Below are 18,781 nucleotides of genomic sequence, written 5' to 3'. Positions count from 1 at the left end.
TAATCACCACGTCCACCTGGGCGGCAGTCAGGATTTGAACTCCGGTCGTTCAAGTAGACTCAGCCGCCACAAAAGTCCACACTGCGAAGAGAGTGGTAAGGGGAAACTGCGGAGGGGCCCTGGCTCAGTGTGAGGAAGCAAGCAAGATCCCCTCAAAACCCATGTTCTCAAAGTAGTTCTTACACACATTTGTGACCCAAACTTGCAATATCTGACGACCTGAAAACAGTGAGAGCTGTGGATTAAGAGGTGTCGGGCAAAGTGCAGAGTGTTTCTCTAGGGGTCATGGTGCGCCATCTGGGCCTCCCAGGACGCAAGTCTGGAGGGCTGGGCAGGGGTGAGGGGCTCGCAGGGGCTCGCAGGGCTGGGCCGGCCCCGCCCTGGGAGGGGAGGGGCGGGGCCGGGGCGGCTGGACCCGGACTCGCGGAGCGGCAGCACCACCTGGTGGCCGGGCCCCTCCCGGCGCAGGCGGGGTGGACCGCAGGCCTACTCCAGGGGAGGAGCGGTAGGGAGCGCTGGGGCTGCAGGAGGTTCTGGCCCCACCGCACCCAATGTGTGTCCGCTACTCGGGGGAAGAGCAGAGCGCACGTGATGTCCCGGGTAAGGCTTCCAGCAGCAGGTGCTGGGGTGGCTTTGTCCTACTGGTGGGAGACTGCAGGCCTGTGGAGGCAGTAGGGCCCCCCCGACCTGCCTTCCCGTCTCCAAGCTACTCAGGAGCATGAAAAGCTCTCCAGTCACTGACCAGACTCACCTCCCAGTGGCAGCCTTCGGCTCTGGGAGATGGACATGGCTCCTTTCTGACTGCACGCCAGTGCTCTGCCCTCGATCATTGGGGACACGTGGGGATTAGGTGGGAGGACCACTGGGGAAGGCGCCACCCGCGGGGCTCCCCGCTTCCTGGGTGGACATAAAGGGAACCGACCCTGCCCTTGTGCGCACAAATATTTTGTGAAGGAGGTTTATTTTTGTTCTTTCTCCTCTTGCCCCCAAATAACAGCAGAACACAGGCAGCCCCACAGGGGCCAAAGCCGCGAGTGAGTGCTCTCTGCCAGAGGTGGCCGAGACTGAGGCTGAGATGGTGGACTCCCCCCTCCTCCTCCCCAGGTTTCTCCGACCCGAGGCCATGGCAGGGACCCAACAGCAGGCTCTGCAGCCTGGTGCCCACTGGGCCCCTGTTCCCTCACCCTGGCAGGAGGCCTGCCTCCCGCTCCAGCAGCCGGCTGACCATGTCCAGGGCCAGGGGCAGGGCGGTGTTGCAGTCGCGGTGATAGCGGGGCTGGGACACCTCCACACTGGGCGTGAGCACGAACTGGGCCACGCTGGGCATCTTGAGTAGGTTCAGCAGCTCGGTGGCCCGTGTGCGGACGGCTCCCAGGTCGTCCTCGCCACGCACAGGGCCCACGGCTGGGCTCTGGGCCAGCGTCCTCATCTTGGACAGGAGCAGGGAGACCCTGGGGGTGGGGGGCCCAGCCTGTCAGCACAGGCGCACCCCTCAGGTGCACGGCGGCTCGGGGAGGGGCCCGGCCGCCAGGAGCATGGGCTAGTGTGGCCCTAACTCCAAGAAGTGCCCACAGCCGGGGCCACTGGCACCCAGCTGGGAGGCTCGTGCAGACGCTGTGTCCAGGTGTCAGGGAGAGGGCGGCTGCGAAGCCCTTTGCTTTCCCCATGGGAAGGCTGCAGGTTCCCTCTACCTGCCCCAAACCCGTACCTGGGGATCAGGTCTTGGCTCCGGGAAGCCAACTTGGTCAGCGTGGTCATGAGCACAGTGATGACCTGCGGAGGACACTTGGGAAGGGCGGCGGAGGGCCGAGACTGGGTGACCTCGAAGAGCAGGGCCTCCAGAGCTTCAAAGAACCTGCTGATCTGCTCCGCACTGCAGCGCCGGTCCCAGGACACCGAGAGGTACTCGCCAATGGCCCACACCTGGGCAGGGAGCAGCACTCAGCCCACAGCAGGCCCCGTGCCAGGCGCAGGCCAGGGCGAGGGGGAGGCCGCCTTACCACAGAAGTGAGCACGTGCCCGGTGCTGCGGGGCCCCCCCAGGCTGCCCACGAACTCCAGCAGCTCTTTGGCCCGCTCGACCACCAGCGGGGGATGCAGCTTGCAAAGGGCCGGGAACTGGGAGCTCAGCACCCTGTCGGAGAGGACACCCCTCAAAAGACCCCAGCCCCACGGCCCGTCCGGAGAACTACCGTCTAGTGGGGTGGGCTCTGTCCTCTGGCTGGGCTGGCGAGGGGATGAGCCCTCATGAGTCGGGCTTTCAGAAAGGGCATCTTCTGGAAGGCTCTGCCCAAGAGAAGCTGGGGGGGAGGGGATGTGGCAACTCTCTGGAGTGGGAAGAGTCTGTGCGGCAGCCCACGAAGTGCCGAGGCTGGGCCTGGGGGTGAGGCTGGGGAGGGGGTCTGCAGTGACCAGGGCTGAGGGCACAGGGGGGCTGGAGCCACAGGACGGGTGAAGAAGCCCCGTGGAGCCGCCGGGAGAGACCCACCTGTGCACGTCAGCTTCATACCCCTCAACCTGGAAAAGCGAGTCACTTCTCTCCAAGAGCAGCAGTGCCAGCTGGCTGGCCAGGGCCCCACTGGCGAACTGGGAGGGGGAGAGAGGCTGGGTGCCCGCCCAGAGGCACCTGTGCGCTGGGCCCCACTGTGTCTGCTGCCCTGGGGGCTGCTGTGAGCAGCACTTTGTGCCCTGACCCGCATACTGCCGCGGTTGGCCCCCCAGCTCCAGCTGGCCCTCTGCTGCGGGCACGGAGGCCCTGGGAGGCAGGCTCACCTGCGTCACCGCCGCGAAGAATGCTCGGAGTAGGGTGGGCACAGCCTGGGCACACTGGAGTACTCGGGCGCAGCTAGCAAGGGGCTGGAGCAGCTGGTGGAGCGGCGTCAGCCTGGGGACACGGCCCGCTCCTAAGCACCCGCCGCTGCCCTCAGCCTGCCCTAGCTCCCCCAGGACACGCGTGCGGCCGGGCCAGTCCTGGCGCGTCCGCCTCAGGGGTGCTCAGCCTCACTTCCTGCATCTGCGGAAGGAGTCAGCGTGCCCCCCACCCTCCGGAGCAGCAAGGACAGGACTACGTAGCGGAACAAACCGCAAGCTCAGTGCCCGGGAAGTGCTCAGCCACGCAGCCAGCGCTGCGGGTGGCCATGAACAGAACTATCTCGCCAGGTCAGAAAGCAGCAGGCTTGGGGCCGGGCTCCGGCCGCAGAGGCCCGCGCTCAGGGCCCCCACAGAGGGCCTACCTCTCCACAGTCCCGCTGGCCTTGGCCCGCAGCAGGTGCTGGAAAAGGCCCTGGGCCTGGGGGTCCCGCAAGGCCTCCAGGCAGCCGGGGGCCCTCACGGAGATGTCCCAGAGCGGCCTCTCAGATGCGGCCTGTGATGCCCTGCAAGCAGAGATGGCTGGGACGTGGCTCCTGCTCCTGCCCCGTGGTGCCCCTGGTCAGGGAGAGACTCGAGCAGCCGTCACCCTAATGGCACCCGCCCTGGACCGGGCCCCTGTGGGAGGCAGGGCAGACGCGTGGGAACGGGGAGCAGCAGGCTGGGCTCACCGGAGCTGCAGGTCCAAGGCCGCGGTCAGGCTCGGCAGGTCCAGCAGCAGGTGGAGCATCTCCACGGCCGTGCCTGCGTCGACCAGCACCGGCAGGAGCGCCACGAACTCAGAGGTGAGGGCTGGACTGCTCCAGGCCAGGAACTGCAGCGGTGAGGGGCGCCTCAGTCCCCCCGATCCCACGGTCGGGACGTGCCCTTCACTGTCTTCCCTGGGATCCTGCTTGCTTCTGCCCTCACCTGGTGCCAACAATCAAGTCCTGTCCACCTGCCATCGTTTCTTCCTGACTAAAGGACTAAGTCTCTGATTTTGGAAAAGCTCCACGGTGACATGCCAAAAACACCCATCAAAGGTGAAGGCGCCAAAGGGCTGACACAGCGGGCACAGCCGCCCAGTGGAGACGCTAACTCAGAATCAACACCGTGGGCTCTGTCAGCCCGAGCACGCCTTCCCAAGGGCATGGGTCACCGCGAGCATGGGTGCCCGCTGCCCCAGGGGCCCAGCTCACGTGCCTTGAAGAGGTTGGGAAAGCTGGTCCTGAGAAGGTCCAGGTTGCTGCTGAACAGCACGAGGTGGTCCCTGCAGAACTGGACGAACTCGAAGGCCAGCATCGCGCTGTGGAAGTGTTCGGAAGGGACCCTGCTGAAGAGGTGCTGGCAGACGGCGTCGGCATCCACTGCGGCAGCCTCCCCTGAGAGCACCGGCTCCATCAGGGCAGGAGGCCTCCGGCCCGGCCTCCAGGGCCTGTCGCGTCCCCGGGACACCCTCGGCAGACACATCCGGCGTCACAAGCACGGGACAGCCGGCCGAGTGCACCCGGCTCTTCCCTAGTGTCTGGCCACAGACCCGCCCCTCGGGTACGGAGACGAGGACTGTTCCTTAGAGGGGCCGGCTTCAGGCACCTTCTAGGGAACTCCTTGGTAAAGAGAGCTCAAGATTAACATCAACCTGGTAACGTTTTAAAAATCCCCTGCACGTGAGTGCTAAGCACCCATCAACGCGCTGCTGCTCTGTGGCAGTGGAGGTGAAGAGGAAGGTGCCCCTGCCCGGCGCCGTTCTCCAGCGCAGGAGGCGCTCACCGTGGTGCAGAAAGAACTGGGCGATGGGCAGCAATGCACGGACGCAGGCCGGGTCCCCGCAGAGTCGGGTGCGCAGGGCGCGCACGCACGGGAGGGCGCGGTACAGGAAGGAGGGGTCCTGCCGGCAGAGCACGTCCAGCACCAGCACGGCCTCCACCAGGCACTGCGGGGACACAGGTGGCTCAGAGGGAGCCGCGGGCCCCGCCCACGGCCGCCCGCCGGCACTCACCGCCTTCTGCAGGTCCGAGTCGGCCTTCCTCAGGGCTCCTGGGGGAGGGAAAAGGGCCACCTGGTCTCTGCGTCCCACGGGCACCTCCGGATGAGGCGGTGGCCCGTGTTCTGGAAGCTCGAGGGGAGGCTGGGGAGCCCACACCTGGGGGGACCCCAGCGCGGACACGCGATGCGGGGCAGGCGGGGCGGGCTCAGGACTCACGCCGGCCGCTCTGCTCCAGGAGGCGCTGGCAGTACTCCAGGGCCTTCTCCCGCAGCCACTCGGCGGGCGGCAGCAGGTGGCTGGCGGTGGAGGCGGCCGAGAGCACGGACACGGTGGAGCCCTCCAGCTCCGACCTGTCGTCTGAAGAGAGGGCATGGCTTAGCTCGCGGAGACGGGCGGCCTGGAGGGCAGGGGAGCATCCGCAAGGGCTGGAGCTCAGTCCCGCCTGCTCCCAGCCTCGCGGGACACCAGCGGTGCAGACACACCGGGACCGTCTAAACCACTAGCGGGCGTGCAGATGAGGAGTTTGACTCCAACGTCTGGCTTCTCAACACGTCTGGGAAAGGCATCCTGGAGCCCATGAGGCTTGGCCAAGGTGCCCAGGAGCCCGCCCTGTCCCACCTGCATCCGTGGCACCCGGGTGCGCGGGGCCGCCCTGCAGCAGCCAGGCCCGCAGCATGGAGAAGGCCTGCACGTTGAGCCGCTGGTCCTCCGTGAAGCGCTGGCCCGTGGACAGCACCGTGAAGAAGTCTGTGGCCACGGTCCCGTCCACCTCGGTGACAGGGCCTGGCTGCAGGGGACAAGGGAGGTCAGCGGGCATGGCAGGGTCGAGAACAGCCAGGGCAGCCTCGTAGGATGCGAGAACGCAGGCACTTGGGCGGTGACACAGCCCTGCTCCAGATCCCCACCAGCACGACCCGAGACGCCTCACAGCGTCACGGGCACAACACGGGCCAAGGGCAGGACCCAAGCACCACGCCCTCAGCGCCCGAGTGGACAGGAGGGGTCATCCTGGGACCAGGGCGGTGCTCCCGCAGGAGGAGCTGACGGCAGCCCACAGGCGGCCCACACCCCCGCCGCCCCCGAGACTCACCTGCCGGGCTCTGGGCGTGGAGAAGAAGCCCCCGGAGGCGTGGGCCGCCCCCTGCTGGACGCTGGCGTAGCGGAGCCAGTCCCCCAGCCGCTTGCTAAGCGCCTTGGTCTGCTCTGGGGGGGGGACACCATGGGGACAGAGTTAAGTGTGTGGGGCTTCCTGGGACCTGGCAGCGGCCCCGGTGGTACCCCCTGCCCCCCTGCCGACACTGTGCTGACCTTCAGGAAGGGCGTCCGGGGCCAGGCTGGTGACCTTGGACACGACCGGAAGGAGGTACGTCAGGCTGGGCCCCTCAGGCTGCCGACTCTCCAGGACCTTGATGACGCACTGGCCCACGGTCCTGACCTGCTGCGGGTCGCCCTGCAGAACCCCTGGCGGAACGTGAACACCGACTCCCCCCACAAACACCACTCCGCCCAGAACATCACCAGGGCAGGCCCGGCCCAGCCTGCTCGCTCACGGGGCGCCCACGGCGGCTGGATCACTGAGCCCAGGGCCACCAGGGGTGGGCTGGGGGGCCGCGGCAGTCACGTTACCTGGGCCAAGAGCACGGAGGCCACCAGGCCCAGCTGCCGCGAGCTCTGGGCGTGGTCGCAGGACAGGCTCAGGCTGTCGGAGGGCGCCATCTCTCTCAGCACGGCGGCGCAGAGCAGCTGGAGCCGCTCGGGGCAGCGGGGCGAGCAGAGGGTGGTCTGCAGCAGCGCCACACATGTGGGCTCCAGCCTGGGGGGCAGGGGCCGGTCAGCCTCCGCGGGGCCGGGCGGGCCGCCCGGGTTGGGGGGGTGCTGCCGCTCACCTCCTGCTGTACTTGGTGGCCGCCACGATGAGGAAGAGCCTCCGCAGGGCGTCTAGGGCGTCGGGGCCCCAGTCCTCCGCCTGCAGCAGCGTGCTGACGCGAGCACAGAACCTGCCCAGCTCCTCCGCCCCGACCTCCCTGCAGAGAGACCACCACGTGGGCAACGGGAAAGGCCGCCCTGGCGGGGGGCAGGCCCTCCCGAGCAGAGGAGCCCGAGGCCTCTCAGGATGAACTGCTGACAGGCACCCGACCAGGGCCTTGCCCCCTCCCCTGCCGGCGGGAGACCCTCACGCCACCAGCGTCCACAGCAAGCCTCCACACACTCAGGGTTTGTTATTCCAGGACCAGAAAAACAAACCAATTGGTTTAGGAGTCAAAACTAAGGGAGATTTTAGTCTGAACCAAGTTGCTTTTCAAAAGATCCTTTTAACTTCTGGGTATAAGAGTTAAGTATGATAGAGCAAATATTATGACATTACTCTAATGCTTAATTTAAAATGTATCTACTAAGCATTTAAAACCGGTTCCATACTGAATGAGGTCTCAAGACAGCCTGCTTCCCATTCCATGCTGAAAGGCAAGGAGAAGCAACATGCCAGCAAGTCACCACACTGCGAGCTTTGGGGGGGTTCTCGGAAGGGCGCAGCATACAGCTGGGCCAAGCTGTGGGTGAAGCCCACCAAATCCGTTCTGCTGACACTCAGGGGCCACAGTTTTGACCTTAGAGCGTGTGCACCCCCAGCCTCTAAGGCCGTGGAGGGGTCCTGGGCGGTGGCTTGTGCTTCCCCATTTACTTAAGGGCTGGCAGAGAAGGCCCAGCAGACTCCCCCACCACTCCCCCTTATTCCGGACAGAGCGGGGCGCAGCCCCCTACAAACACAGACGGAGGTGTGAGTGGGCAGAGGAGACTTGGCCCTGGGCCAGTCCAGCCTGCTTTTCTCTGGGTGATGTTGGAGGCAGAGACTGCCAGCCTGTCCCAGACGGCGGTGCCCCTCGTCCACACCCCAACTCAGCCGCCCACACCCTCAGCAGCTCCCAGCTGCTCTCACACTCCTGGCACCAGCGCACAAGCACCCAGCCATCCCTACTCCTCCAAGGGCACCATGTCCTGCTCGCCTGCCTTCGCCCAGCTGGGACCCTCTGCCTGGAGCGCTCTTGGCTGCTTCCCTCAGTGGATAATGCTTCGCCCGCTCTGAGCCTCTGGATAGTCATCTGGTCCTTCGGGAAACGCCCCCAGCCCTGCACTCACCCTCCCCGCTTACCCGAGTCCCACATTCCTCTGCAGCTCACAAGTCATGCTTCTGATAAGTTTCTCCATCTTTTCCATCTCTGAAAAATTTATAACTAAAATTTCCTCCAAAGCCTAACTCCAAAACTTCAGTAATTTGTTTTAAAGTGCCACAAAAAATCAAAGAAATAGTGAATACTAGTAAGACACAACTGATAGTTACTCAACCTTTCCTCAAATCTTGACAGGAATTCCAATCCACCTAAAGACAGAGAAATAAGAAATAGGGCTATTCCTTCTGCCTTTCAGTCTATGAATTTATAACCGTGAACAGAAGAGAAGCTGGGAGTTGTGAGTGGGTCTCAGTTCTTCGTGTCCCGGCAAGAACTGCGGGGCAAGCATATCACACGTCGAGTGAGATGCTAGCATTTCATCTATTTTCTGGGGAGAGGAGAGCGAGAGAGCAGCAGGACACAGAGCTCACCCCCCATGAGCAGACATGCAACCACAGCGACGGAGAGGCAGCTCCCACTGAAAACAAGCCTGGGGAGAGGGATCCACATGGACTTGGGGAGGAGGAGCAATCGGAGACTGGTGCCCCTGGGAGGGGACACAGGAAAGTGGGGAGTACAGGGGCTTGAGTGCCTTCCTGGGACTGAGGGGTGGAACCACATACTGCGTGTCCCAGCCTTGGGCTCCGACACCAGGAGGACGAGTTCTTTGTCTGGTTTGAAAACCAGTGAGGCCAACAGCTGGGCTGCAAGAAACCTAGCCTCCACTTGTGAGGCGTGGGCACGGGCTCGCCTGCTGCTCAATTAAGGCAGAGGAAGCAGAGCACGATTATCCCGGGCGTCCCAGGGCCCGCAGTGGTAAAGAACCCGCCTGCCAATGCAGGAGACGCAGGTTCGATCCCTGGCTCAAGATACCCCACTCCAGTGTCCTTGCCTGGAAAATCCCATGGACAGAGGGGCCTGGTGGGCTGCAGCCCATGGGGGTCTCAAGTCAGTGGGACGCAACTGAGCACGCGCTGGCTGGTTTCCATGCTGGCCCAGCCGAGCACCTGCCCTGCTTCCCTTTAAGGGCAAGGATGCCACTGCTGGGAGGGGGACTAGCACACACCAGAGGGAACAGAACCAGCCTGGACCTCCTCGTCAGGGCTTCCGCTCCAGCCGTGGAACCCGACCCCACCCCACGAGGGCAGTGACGGCCTCCGTCTCCAGCCCGCCTCCTACCAAGGCAGCACCCTGGGGCACCCCTTCAGGGTCACACGCAATATGGTAACTGTTTCATCTGATATCACAGACACAGAAAACTAAAGCAAAGTGAGATGGGCAAGACCTGAGAAAACAACTACTGAAACATAATTACCAGAAAAAGAGTTCAAAGCATTAGTAGTAAGAATGCTGTCTGAACCAGGGAGAAGAACTGGACACAGAATTTTAACAAGGACCTACAAGATACAAAAAATAATCCGAGCAGATATGTACAACTGAAATGGAAAGCATACTAGAAGGAGTAACAACTGGCTGTGTGATGCAGAGGAACATTATCCAATCAGAACAGCAAAAAGAAACACATTTAAGTATTTAATTAATTAACCTTAAAAGCTTCTGCACATCAAAGGAAACTATTAGCAAGGTGAAAAGACAGCCTTCAGAATGGGAGAAGATAATAGCAAATGAAGCAACTGACAAACAACTAATCTCGAGAATATACAAGCAACTCCTACAGCTCAACTCCAATCAAAAAATGGGCCAAAGAACTAGATAGACATTTCTCCAAAGAAGACATACAGATGGCTAACAAACACATGAAAAGATGCTCAACATCACTCATTATCAGAGAAATGCAAATCAAAACCACTATGAGGTACCATTTCACACCAGTCAGAATGGCTGCGATCTAAAAGTCTACAAGTAATAAATGCTGGAGAGGGTGTGGAGAAAAGGGAACCCTCTTACACTGTTGGTGGGAATGCAAACTAGTACAGCCACTATGGAGAACAGTGTGGAGATTCCTTAAAAAGCTGGAAATAGAACTGCCTTATGATCCAGCAATCCCACTGCTGGGCATACACACTGAGGAAACCAGAAGGGAAAGAGACACGTGTACCCCAATGTTCATCGCAGCACTGTTTATAATAGCCAGGACATGGAAGCAACCTAGATGTCCATCAGCAGATGAATGGATAAGAAAGCTGTGGTACATACACACAATGGAGTATTACTCAGCCATTAAAAAGAATACATTTGAATCAGTTCTAATGAGGTGGATGAAACTGGAGCCTATTATACAGAGTGAAGTAAGCCAGAAAGAAAAACACCAATACAGTATACTAACGCATATATATGGAATTTAGAAAGATGGTAACAATAACCCTGTGTACGAGACAGCAAAAGAGACACTGATGTATAGAACAGTCTTATGGACTCTGTGGGAGAGGGAGAGGGTGGGAAGATTTGGGAGAATGGCATTGAAACATGTAAAATATCATGTATGAAACGAGTTGCCAGTCCAGGTTCGATGCATGATACTGGATGCTTGGGGCTGGTGCACTGGGACGACCCAGAGGGATGGTATGGGGAGGGAGGAGGGAGGAGGGTTCAGGATGGGGAACACATGTATACCTGTGGCGGATTCATTTTGATATTTGGCAGAACTAATACAATTATGTAAAGTTTAAAAATAAAATAAAATTAAAAAAAAAAAAGAAATGGAGACCAATTAAGACCCCTCTGGGACAACAGCAAGGGTGCTAATGTTCATATACAAGGGTCCGAGAAGAAGGGTCGAAAATGTATTTGATGAGATTATGACTGAAAACTTCCTGAACCTAAAGAAGCAAACAGCCAGGTACAGGAAGCAGAGACCCCTAAACAAGATGAACCCAAAAACAGCCACACCAAGACACACCAAACTTAAAATGACAAAAGCTAAAGAGAATTCTAACAAGGGAACCCCCATATGGGTATCAGTGGATTTTTCTGCAGGAACTTTTCAGACCAGAAGGGAGTGGCAGGATATATTTAAAGTCCCAAAAGGAAAAACCTACAGTCTAGGGTGCTTTACCCAGCAATGTTATCATTCAGAATTAAAGAAGAACTTTTCAGACTAGCAAAAACTGAAACAGTTCATCAATACTACACCGACCCTAAGAGTTATAGGAATTTATGGATCAGGAAAACGCCCATGAGTGCGCGCAGACGTATAGTGAAGGCTGTGGGGTCAACCACCTGAGACAGCACGAAGGTCACACGTGAGCCCCATGGTAGGGAGCCACAAATCAGAAACCTCAACAAGCAATGGAGAAGCAGTATAAAAACAGCTGGAAAATGAGCAGCAGATGGCAGTAAGAAAAGTGAAGTCGCTCAGTCGTGGCCGACTCTTTGCGACCCCGTGGACTGCAGCCCACCAGGCTTCTCCATCCATGGAATCTTCCAGGCATGAGTACTGGAGTGGGTTGCCATTTCCTTCTCCAGAGGATCTTCCTGACCCAGGGACTGAACCCGAGTCTCCTGCATTGCAGGCAGATGCTTTACCATCTGAGCCACCAGGGAATCTCCCAGTACCCATCAGTAATCACTGTAAATGCCAATGGAGTATTATGCTCCAATCAAAAGACATAAGCCAAACTGATTAGTTTAAAAACAAGACCCGACAATTATATATGCTGCTTAAAAGACTCACCTCACAACTAAGGACGCAGACTGCAAGCAAAGGCGATGGAAAAAGACACTTCATGTGAACAGAAACAGGAAAGCAGGGCAGCAACATTCACGAGCAGACACAGCAGACTTTAAACAGTCTACCGGAAGACAAGGAAGGGCGTTACGCAATGATGAAGGGACCAGTATACGGAGAGCATATTATGCTCATTAACATCTGCGCACCAATGCAGCAGCGCCTAAGCACTAACGGCAACAGGGGGAACGGACATGCTACAGCCACAGCAGGGACCCCAACACCTCACGCCGCTAGGCGTACTGCGCTCAGTGGCTCAGTCGCGTCCGACTGCGAGCCCGTGGACTGCAGCCCCCCAGGCTCCTCTGTCCATGGGATTTCCCAGGCAAGAACACTGGAGTGGGTTGTCATGCCCTCCTCCAGAGGATTGTTCCCAACTCAGGGACTGATGGAGAAGGCAATGGCACCCCACTCCAGTACTGTTGCCTGGAAAATCCCATGGACGGAGGAGCCTGGTGGGCTACAGTCCATGGGGTCGCTAGGAGTCGGACACGACTGAGCGACTTCACTTTCACTTTTCACTTTCCTGCATTGGAGAAGGAAATGGCAACCCACTCCAGTGTTCTTGCCTGGAGAATCCCAGGGACAGGGGAGCCTGGTGGGCTGCCATCTATGGGGTCACACAGAGTCAGACACGACTGAAGTGACTTAGCATAGCATAGCATAGCAAGGATCGAACCCAGGTCTCCCACATTGCAGGCAGATTCTTTACCGTCTGAGCTACCAGGGAAGCAACTGTACCAATAACTGACTTGTTATTCAGACATAAAATCAATAGGGAAGCAGCAGTCTTAAATGACACACGTAAACTAGGCGGACTTTCTCTCTAGGATTCTCCATCCAAAACCAGCTGAACACATTCTTTTAAACGCACTTAGGATGTTCCCAGGATAGATCACGTGTTAGATTATTAAATGAACCTCAACAAATTTAAGAGGACAGAAATGACATCCAGTACCATTTCTGACCACAACAGTATGAAAGTAGAAATGAATTACAGAAAGAAAAAACCGGGAAAAACACAAACACATAGAGTCGCTGCACGTTACTAAACATGCTACTAAAGTGAGCGACGGAGACATGGAAGCGCAGATGCCAAAGACCCCAAGAGGAGAACAGCACACTCCGCATCTGCGGGCTGCGGCAGAAGCAGTTCCAAGAGGGGAGTTTACAGCAGTCCAGGCACACCTCAAGGAACAACAGTCTCAGACCACCACCATCTAAGCAGAAACAAGAGACAAAGGCCACAGTCAGCAGATGGAGGGAAATACAAAGACCGGAGCAGAGACAGACAGAGATGGAGACGACAGACCAGACTGTAAAGGACAAAACTGCCAAGCCTGCAGGTCAGGGTGGTCAACAACAGAGGACCCAGAGAAGACATGTAAGAGGGGAGACTGTGAAGTGAGACACCAGAAGGTCCGCAGACAGCAGCACCAATACTTCAGGCAGATAGACGGGAGGGCCCAGAAGAAACGGGCGCCTTTCTAGAAATACGCAACTCCCAAGAATAAACTGGAAGAAACAGACGATCTGACAGACCTATCACTGGCAGTGAAACTACATGAGTGACAAGACTTCCAGCAAAAAAGTCCGGGACCAGAGAGCTTCATGAGGGGCTCTACCAGACACATGGACAGATGATACCTATCCTTCTCAAACCACCCCAAAAACCGAAGGGGAGGTAACACTCCTCAGTTCCTTCTATGAGGCCACAATTACCTTGATACCAAAATCAGGCAGACACTACAAGAAAAAAAACAATTACAGGTCAGTATCTATGATGAACATAGATCTGAAAATCCTCAAAAGAACATTAGCAAACAAAATTCAACAATAAAAAAAGATCATGGGGAGTTCTCTGGTGGTCAAGTGATTAGAACCCTGCGCTTTCACTGCTGAGGGTGAAGGTTCAATCCCTGTCGGGGAATTAAGATCCCACAAGCCATGAAGTATGGCAAAAAAAAAAAAAAATCCATGGTCAAGTTAGATTTCTGTTTATTCCAGGGTCACAAGGTTGCTTCAACACCCGCAAACCGATTGGTGTAACACACCACGCTAACAAACTGAGGGTGAGACTCACGGGGCCATCTCAATAGACGCTCTAGAAAAGCGCTGGCAAAACTCAATATTCATTCACGACAAAAACTCTCATCAGAGTTGGTATCAAGGGGGCACAACAAAGGCCACTTATGACACACCGGCAGCTGACATCACACTCAGCACTGAAAAGCTGGAAATACTTCTCTTCCAGGATCGGGAACACTATACGGATACCCGCTCTCACTTCTATTTAACACAGCCTAGTGTTTTGTAGGCGCACTTTAGCAAGTAAGAAGTCCTAGCCACAGCAGTCAGACTAGGAGAATAAATAAAAGGCATAAAACTTGGAAGGGAAGTAAAACCCACTATTTGCAGATGACATGATACCATATATGTATAAAACTCTAAAGTTTCCACCAAAAACTATTGCAACTAATAAAATAACTTCAGTTAAGTTGCCAGGATACAAGATTGATATTCAGAAACCTGCTGCTTTCCTATACACGTTACAATCATGTGGAAAAAAAAAAAAAACACCCTAGGAATAAACTTCACAAAAGAGGTGAAAGACCGAGACTCTGAAAACTATCAAACACCGACAGAGGAAGTCGAAGATGACAGACATGGAAAGATATCTCATGTACGTGAGTTGGAAGAATTAAAACTGCCAAAAGCTCCATACTACCCAAAGCAATCTACAGATTCAATGCAATCTCTATCAAAATACCCACGGTTTTTTCAAAGAACTAGAATAATTCTAAAACACGAATAGGCAAAGCAATCTTAAGAAAAAATGAAGCTGGAGAGAGGTATCATGCTCTCTGACTTCAGACTATACTAAACTACAAAACTGCAGGAATCACTACGTGAACATCACGGTACTGGCAGCAACACACACACACACACACACAGACACACACACCAGTGAAACGAACAGAGCCTGGAAATAAAACCACACTTATGGGCAATCAACCCATGACAAAGGGGGCAAAACACACGAGGAAAAGACAGTCTCTTCAAGTAGTGGTGCTTGGTAAAACTGGACAGCTGCCTGTAAAGGAAAGAAACTGGAACATTTTCTCGCACCATATACAAAAATAAACAAAATGGATTAAATAACTTAAATGTAAGGTCAGAAACCATAAAACTAGAAGAAAACGGAACACTCTGTGACAGAAATAGTGGGAATGTGTTTTGGCTCTGTCTCCTAAGGCAAAGGAAGCAAAAGCAAAAACAAGCAAATGGGGCCTAATTATTACATTTAAAAGTTTTTGTACAGCAAAGGAAACCAACTTAATGGGAGAAAACATTTGCAAGTGATATGACTAACAAGGGTTTAATATCCAAAATAAACAATTCACACAACTCAATATGAAAAAAGCAATTTAAAAGATGGACATAAGACCTGAATAGACATTTTCCCTAAGATGACATACAGATGGCCAACAGGCAGATAGAAAGATGTTCAACTGAGAGAAACAAATCAAAGCCACAACGAGGTAACACCTCATACCTGTCAGAAATGGCTATCAAACGAGAAGACCACAATAACAAATGCTGGTGAGTAAGTGGAGAAAAGAAAACCCTAGTTCACTGTTGGTGGGAATGTAAATTGGTGCAGTCACTGGAAAACTGTGCAGGTTCCTCAAAAAACTAAAAACTGAACTACATTCCTGGGTATACATCCAAAGAAAACAAAAACTCTAATTTGAAAGGGTACATGCACCCCAATGTTCATAGCAGCCCTGTTTACAACAGCCAAGACATGGAAGCAATCTAAGTGTCCATCAACAGATGACTGGATAAAGAAGATGTGATGTGTACACACAATGGAATATTAGCCATAAAGAATGCAATTCCGCCACGTGCAACAGCATGGAAGAACGTAGAGAGCGTTACGCACAGTGAGATAAGTCAGAGAAAGACAGATGCTGATTATCACTTATATGCAGAAGCCAAAAAATGGGATTAATGAATAGAACAAAACAGACTCACAGAGCACATACTAGTCGTTATCGTGGAGACTGGGAACTGCGGAGGGCAAGGGGTTAAGAGGTACAAACCATGTATTAAACAAGGTACAGATACATTCTACAGCACAGGCAATGCAGTCAATATTTTATAACAACTTTAAATGGAATATAATCCATTAAAATACTGAAGCACTGCATTGTACCCCTGAAACGGATACTGTAAATCAACTGTACTTCGACTTTTTGAAAAAAGCTATTTTCCCTTAATAGAGCTTCTAAATTCAAACGAGCCTGAATTGGAATAGTGGAACTTGAGTATTGGAATGTATGTCCAAGATTGAAGGAAACAGAGACGTTTTTGGACGCAGTGGGAGAAAACACTAGCCTAACAGATTTTCAAGGGTTATTTTGACTACAACAAACTTCGGCTCCATTCACAGCCTTTACAACCTAACACGTGTTCAAGATCTTGCTTCCCTGAGATCACAGGAGCCTCAGTTCAGTTCAGTCGCTCAGTCGTGTCCGACTCTTTGCCACCCCATGAATCGCAGCACGCCAGGCCTCCCTGTCCATCACCAACTCCCGGAGTTCACTCAGACTCACGTCCATCAGGTCACTGATGCCATCCAGCCATCTCATCCTCTGTCGTCCCCTTCTCCTCCTGCCCCCAATCCCTCCCAGCATCAGTCTTTTCCAATGAGTCAACTCTTCGCATGAGGTGCCCAAAGTACTGGACTTTCAGTTTCAGCATCATTCCTTCCAAAGAAATCCCAGGGCTGATCGCCTTCAGAATGGACTGGTTGGATCTCCTTGCAGTCCAATGGACTCTCAAGAGTCTTCTCCAACACCACAGTTCAAAAGCATCAATTCTTCGGCGCTCAGCCTTCTTCACAGTCCAACTCTCACATCCATACATGACCACAGGAAAAACCATAGCCTTGACTAGACGGACCTTTTTTGGCAAAGTAATGTCTCTGCCTTTGAATATGCTATCTAGGTTGGACATAACTTTCCTTCAAAACCAGCCTAATTTTTTCCACCAACTGGTCTAGCTCCGAATCCATACCTGGATTTTCCTTTAAACCATGGTTCTGGCCGCCTTTGCTTCTCCTCGAGTAGCATCGAGTCTTACACTGACGGACTGCGGGATCTGGGTCCGAGTCTACATCTGTTTTCCCCCGTGAGTGGCTAGTCGGTGAGGCGAGAGCTACCGACTAGTCATGGGCGTCCAGAGGCACCCCGGGGCCGGAGGACGGAGGAGCATCCCCTCAATACGCCCAGCGCACCCGCGAGAATCTAAGTCACAAAACCCTTCGCGGCTCCCCGAAGCCGTCGGAAGGCATCGGACTCGCAAACCTCGCACACAGAGCCCGCCACGGCTCAGTCCAGCAGGCTCCCCGGCGCCTCTGTGGCTTTCCCGGCCCCGACGCCGCCGAGCCTCCAGCCCACCCGCGCGGGGCCCCAACCCGGCCAGCTTTCCGCTCTTCCCTCAGAGCGCCACTCGGGGCCCGCCGCCTCCCCCGGACCGCCTCACGCCGGGCCGGCCTCCTCCGAGGCCCCGCGCTGAGACCCACCGCCACACGCCCGAGACGTAAAGCGCGCTCACCTGGCCTGGCGGAGCAGACTCTCCGTCCCCGTCGCCAACATCCCGCCGCCGCCTCCACCGCCGCCCTAAGGGCGGGCCGCGCGCTCCAGACTCGGGCGACTCGGGGAGCAGTGGCCGCAGCGACGCCGGCTTCCGGGCCGGGCAGCGTGCCGCAGCACGTGGGCTCGGCGCACGGCCCCCGACCAATAGGCTTCGACGCGGGGTGGGGTGGGGGCGGGACTGTGCGCGGGGGGCCTGCCCGGGCTTCCGGCGCTTTTACACCGCGGGGCTCGGGGCTGCGGGGGCCGGAGCCGCCTCACTCCGGGCGCCGTTAGGAGCCTCAGCCCACCGCCCCCGTTCCGGGTTCTGTCCCACAAACGCCGTCCGCTCCGTCGCCGGCAGGTCTTGTGTGCAGCGCGGCTGAAACTGCTGCACACACCCCGGCCGTGGGCTGGGTCCGTGTCCAGAAGTTTGCAAGGAACAGCGGCAACTGTTAGAAGTTCCTTCCTAAAATTCCCATTTCATTTTTGCATCTAATGTAGGCTGTACCTGCCTCTTAAGAAAAAAAAAAACAACTTATCCCCACCATAATCACAGACTCTCCGTATCTCGTTTTACAGATAAGGGCAACAGGCTCAGAGAGGAAAGGTCAGATTCAAGTTAATTCTGAAAGGTGTGCTGGCCACAGTATTTCCACCCTGCAGACCGCGTGGGGACACAGGGTGGGTCCTCTGCGCAGTGACAGTCCAGCGAGATAAATGCTGTCACAGCCGAACCAGGAGTTCTCCGTGAGGGACATGAGGGACGGGTGCCTCAGATGAGCCCCGAGGGTGTCAGGCCAAGGGGTGGGAGGGGAGGGTTCTGAAGGCAGCATGAAGACCTGCTTCCAGGGGCTTACATACGCCTGAGGGCAGCCTGCTGTCTGGCAGGAGAGGAGAGAATGGACTGGGGGCAGTGGGGTGGTGTAGAACGCGCTGATTCAGAGTGAATGTGTGTGCGTCGGCATGGGTGTGTAGAAGGGGCTGATCCAGAGGAGGGAGGGAGGGAGGCTGCCTGAGCTAGGTAAGGGCCACGGGAGGAGGAACAGGGAAAACCAAGGGTGCCAATAGCTTTCTGCTTTTAGGGTGGTGCCGTTCCGTCAGCCATGGGCAGGAGAGGATGAAGAGGATTGTGGAATCATTCATTCATGGAACAAGCAATGATAGTGGCCCTGGGCTGTGCTTGGCAGCGTTTTAGGTTCTGGGGAACAAGAGAGGCTAAGTCCCTGTCCTCCCAGAATTTACAGCCAGAAACATGGCTATCAAATACATGATCATGTGCAGCTCAGTGAAACGCTCTGCAGGGCTGACGAAGGGAGGAGAGGGGAGGGCAAGGTTGGGTGTCTTTGCATAGGGCAGGTCAGCGAGGCCTTGGAAGGGTGAGCGGTGAGGAAGACCCTGGATGGGGGAAAGGGGGACGGCTCAGTGCTCATCAGGAAGGGAACTGGGGAAGG

At 55.9% G+C, this 18,781-nt stretch overlaps 1 protein-coding gene across 2 annotated transcripts; it reads right to left on the bottom strand.

Annotated features, from left to right (window-relative positions):
- Positions 1 to 942: 942 nt before the first annotated feature.
- AP5Z1 (adaptor related protein complex 5 subunit zeta 1) lies at positions 943 to 17,464 on the bottom strand. 2 transcript variants are annotated; one of them, XM_025275529.3, is made up of 17 exons: positions 17,311 to 17,464; positions 6,720 to 6,857; positions 6,460 to 6,646; positions 6,142 to 6,283; positions 5,924 to 6,036; positions 5,452 to 5,620; positions 5,050 to 5,190; positions 4,846 to 4,883; positions 4,617 to 4,779; positions 4,050 to 4,228; positions 3,539 to 3,681; positions 3,233 to 3,373; positions 2,772 to 2,883; positions 2,488 to 2,585; positions 2,001 to 2,133; positions 1,709 to 1,923; positions 943 to 1,451 (listed from the first exon to the last, which is right to left on the bottom strand). In XM_025275529.3, the coding sequence occupies exons 1-17, from the start codon at positions 17,349 to 17,351 to the stop codon at positions 1,181 to 1,183; spliced, it is 2,424 nt and encodes an 807-aa protein (XP_025131314.2). In that variant the 5' UTR covers positions 17,352 to 17,464; the 3' UTR covers positions 943 to 1,180. The 2 variants fall into 2 exon arrangements, with proteins under 2 accessions (XP_025131314.2, XP_006044328.3); XM_006044266.4 differs by having other exon boundaries at positions 2,001 to 2,585.
- Positions 17,465 to 18,781: the final 1,317 nt, after the last annotated feature.

Source organism: Bubalus bubalis, chromosome 24, assembly GCF_019923935.1.
Source record: "Bubalus bubalis isolate 160015118507 breed Murrah chromosome 24, NDDB_SH_1, whole genome shotgun sequence".
In the NCBI taxonomy this organism is placed as follows: Eukaryota; Metazoa; Chordata; class Mammalia; order Artiodactyla; family Bovidae; genus Bubalus; species Bubalus bubalis.
Note: the sequence above shows the minus strand (reverse complement) of the source record. Positions and strands in the feature narration are given on the sequence as shown.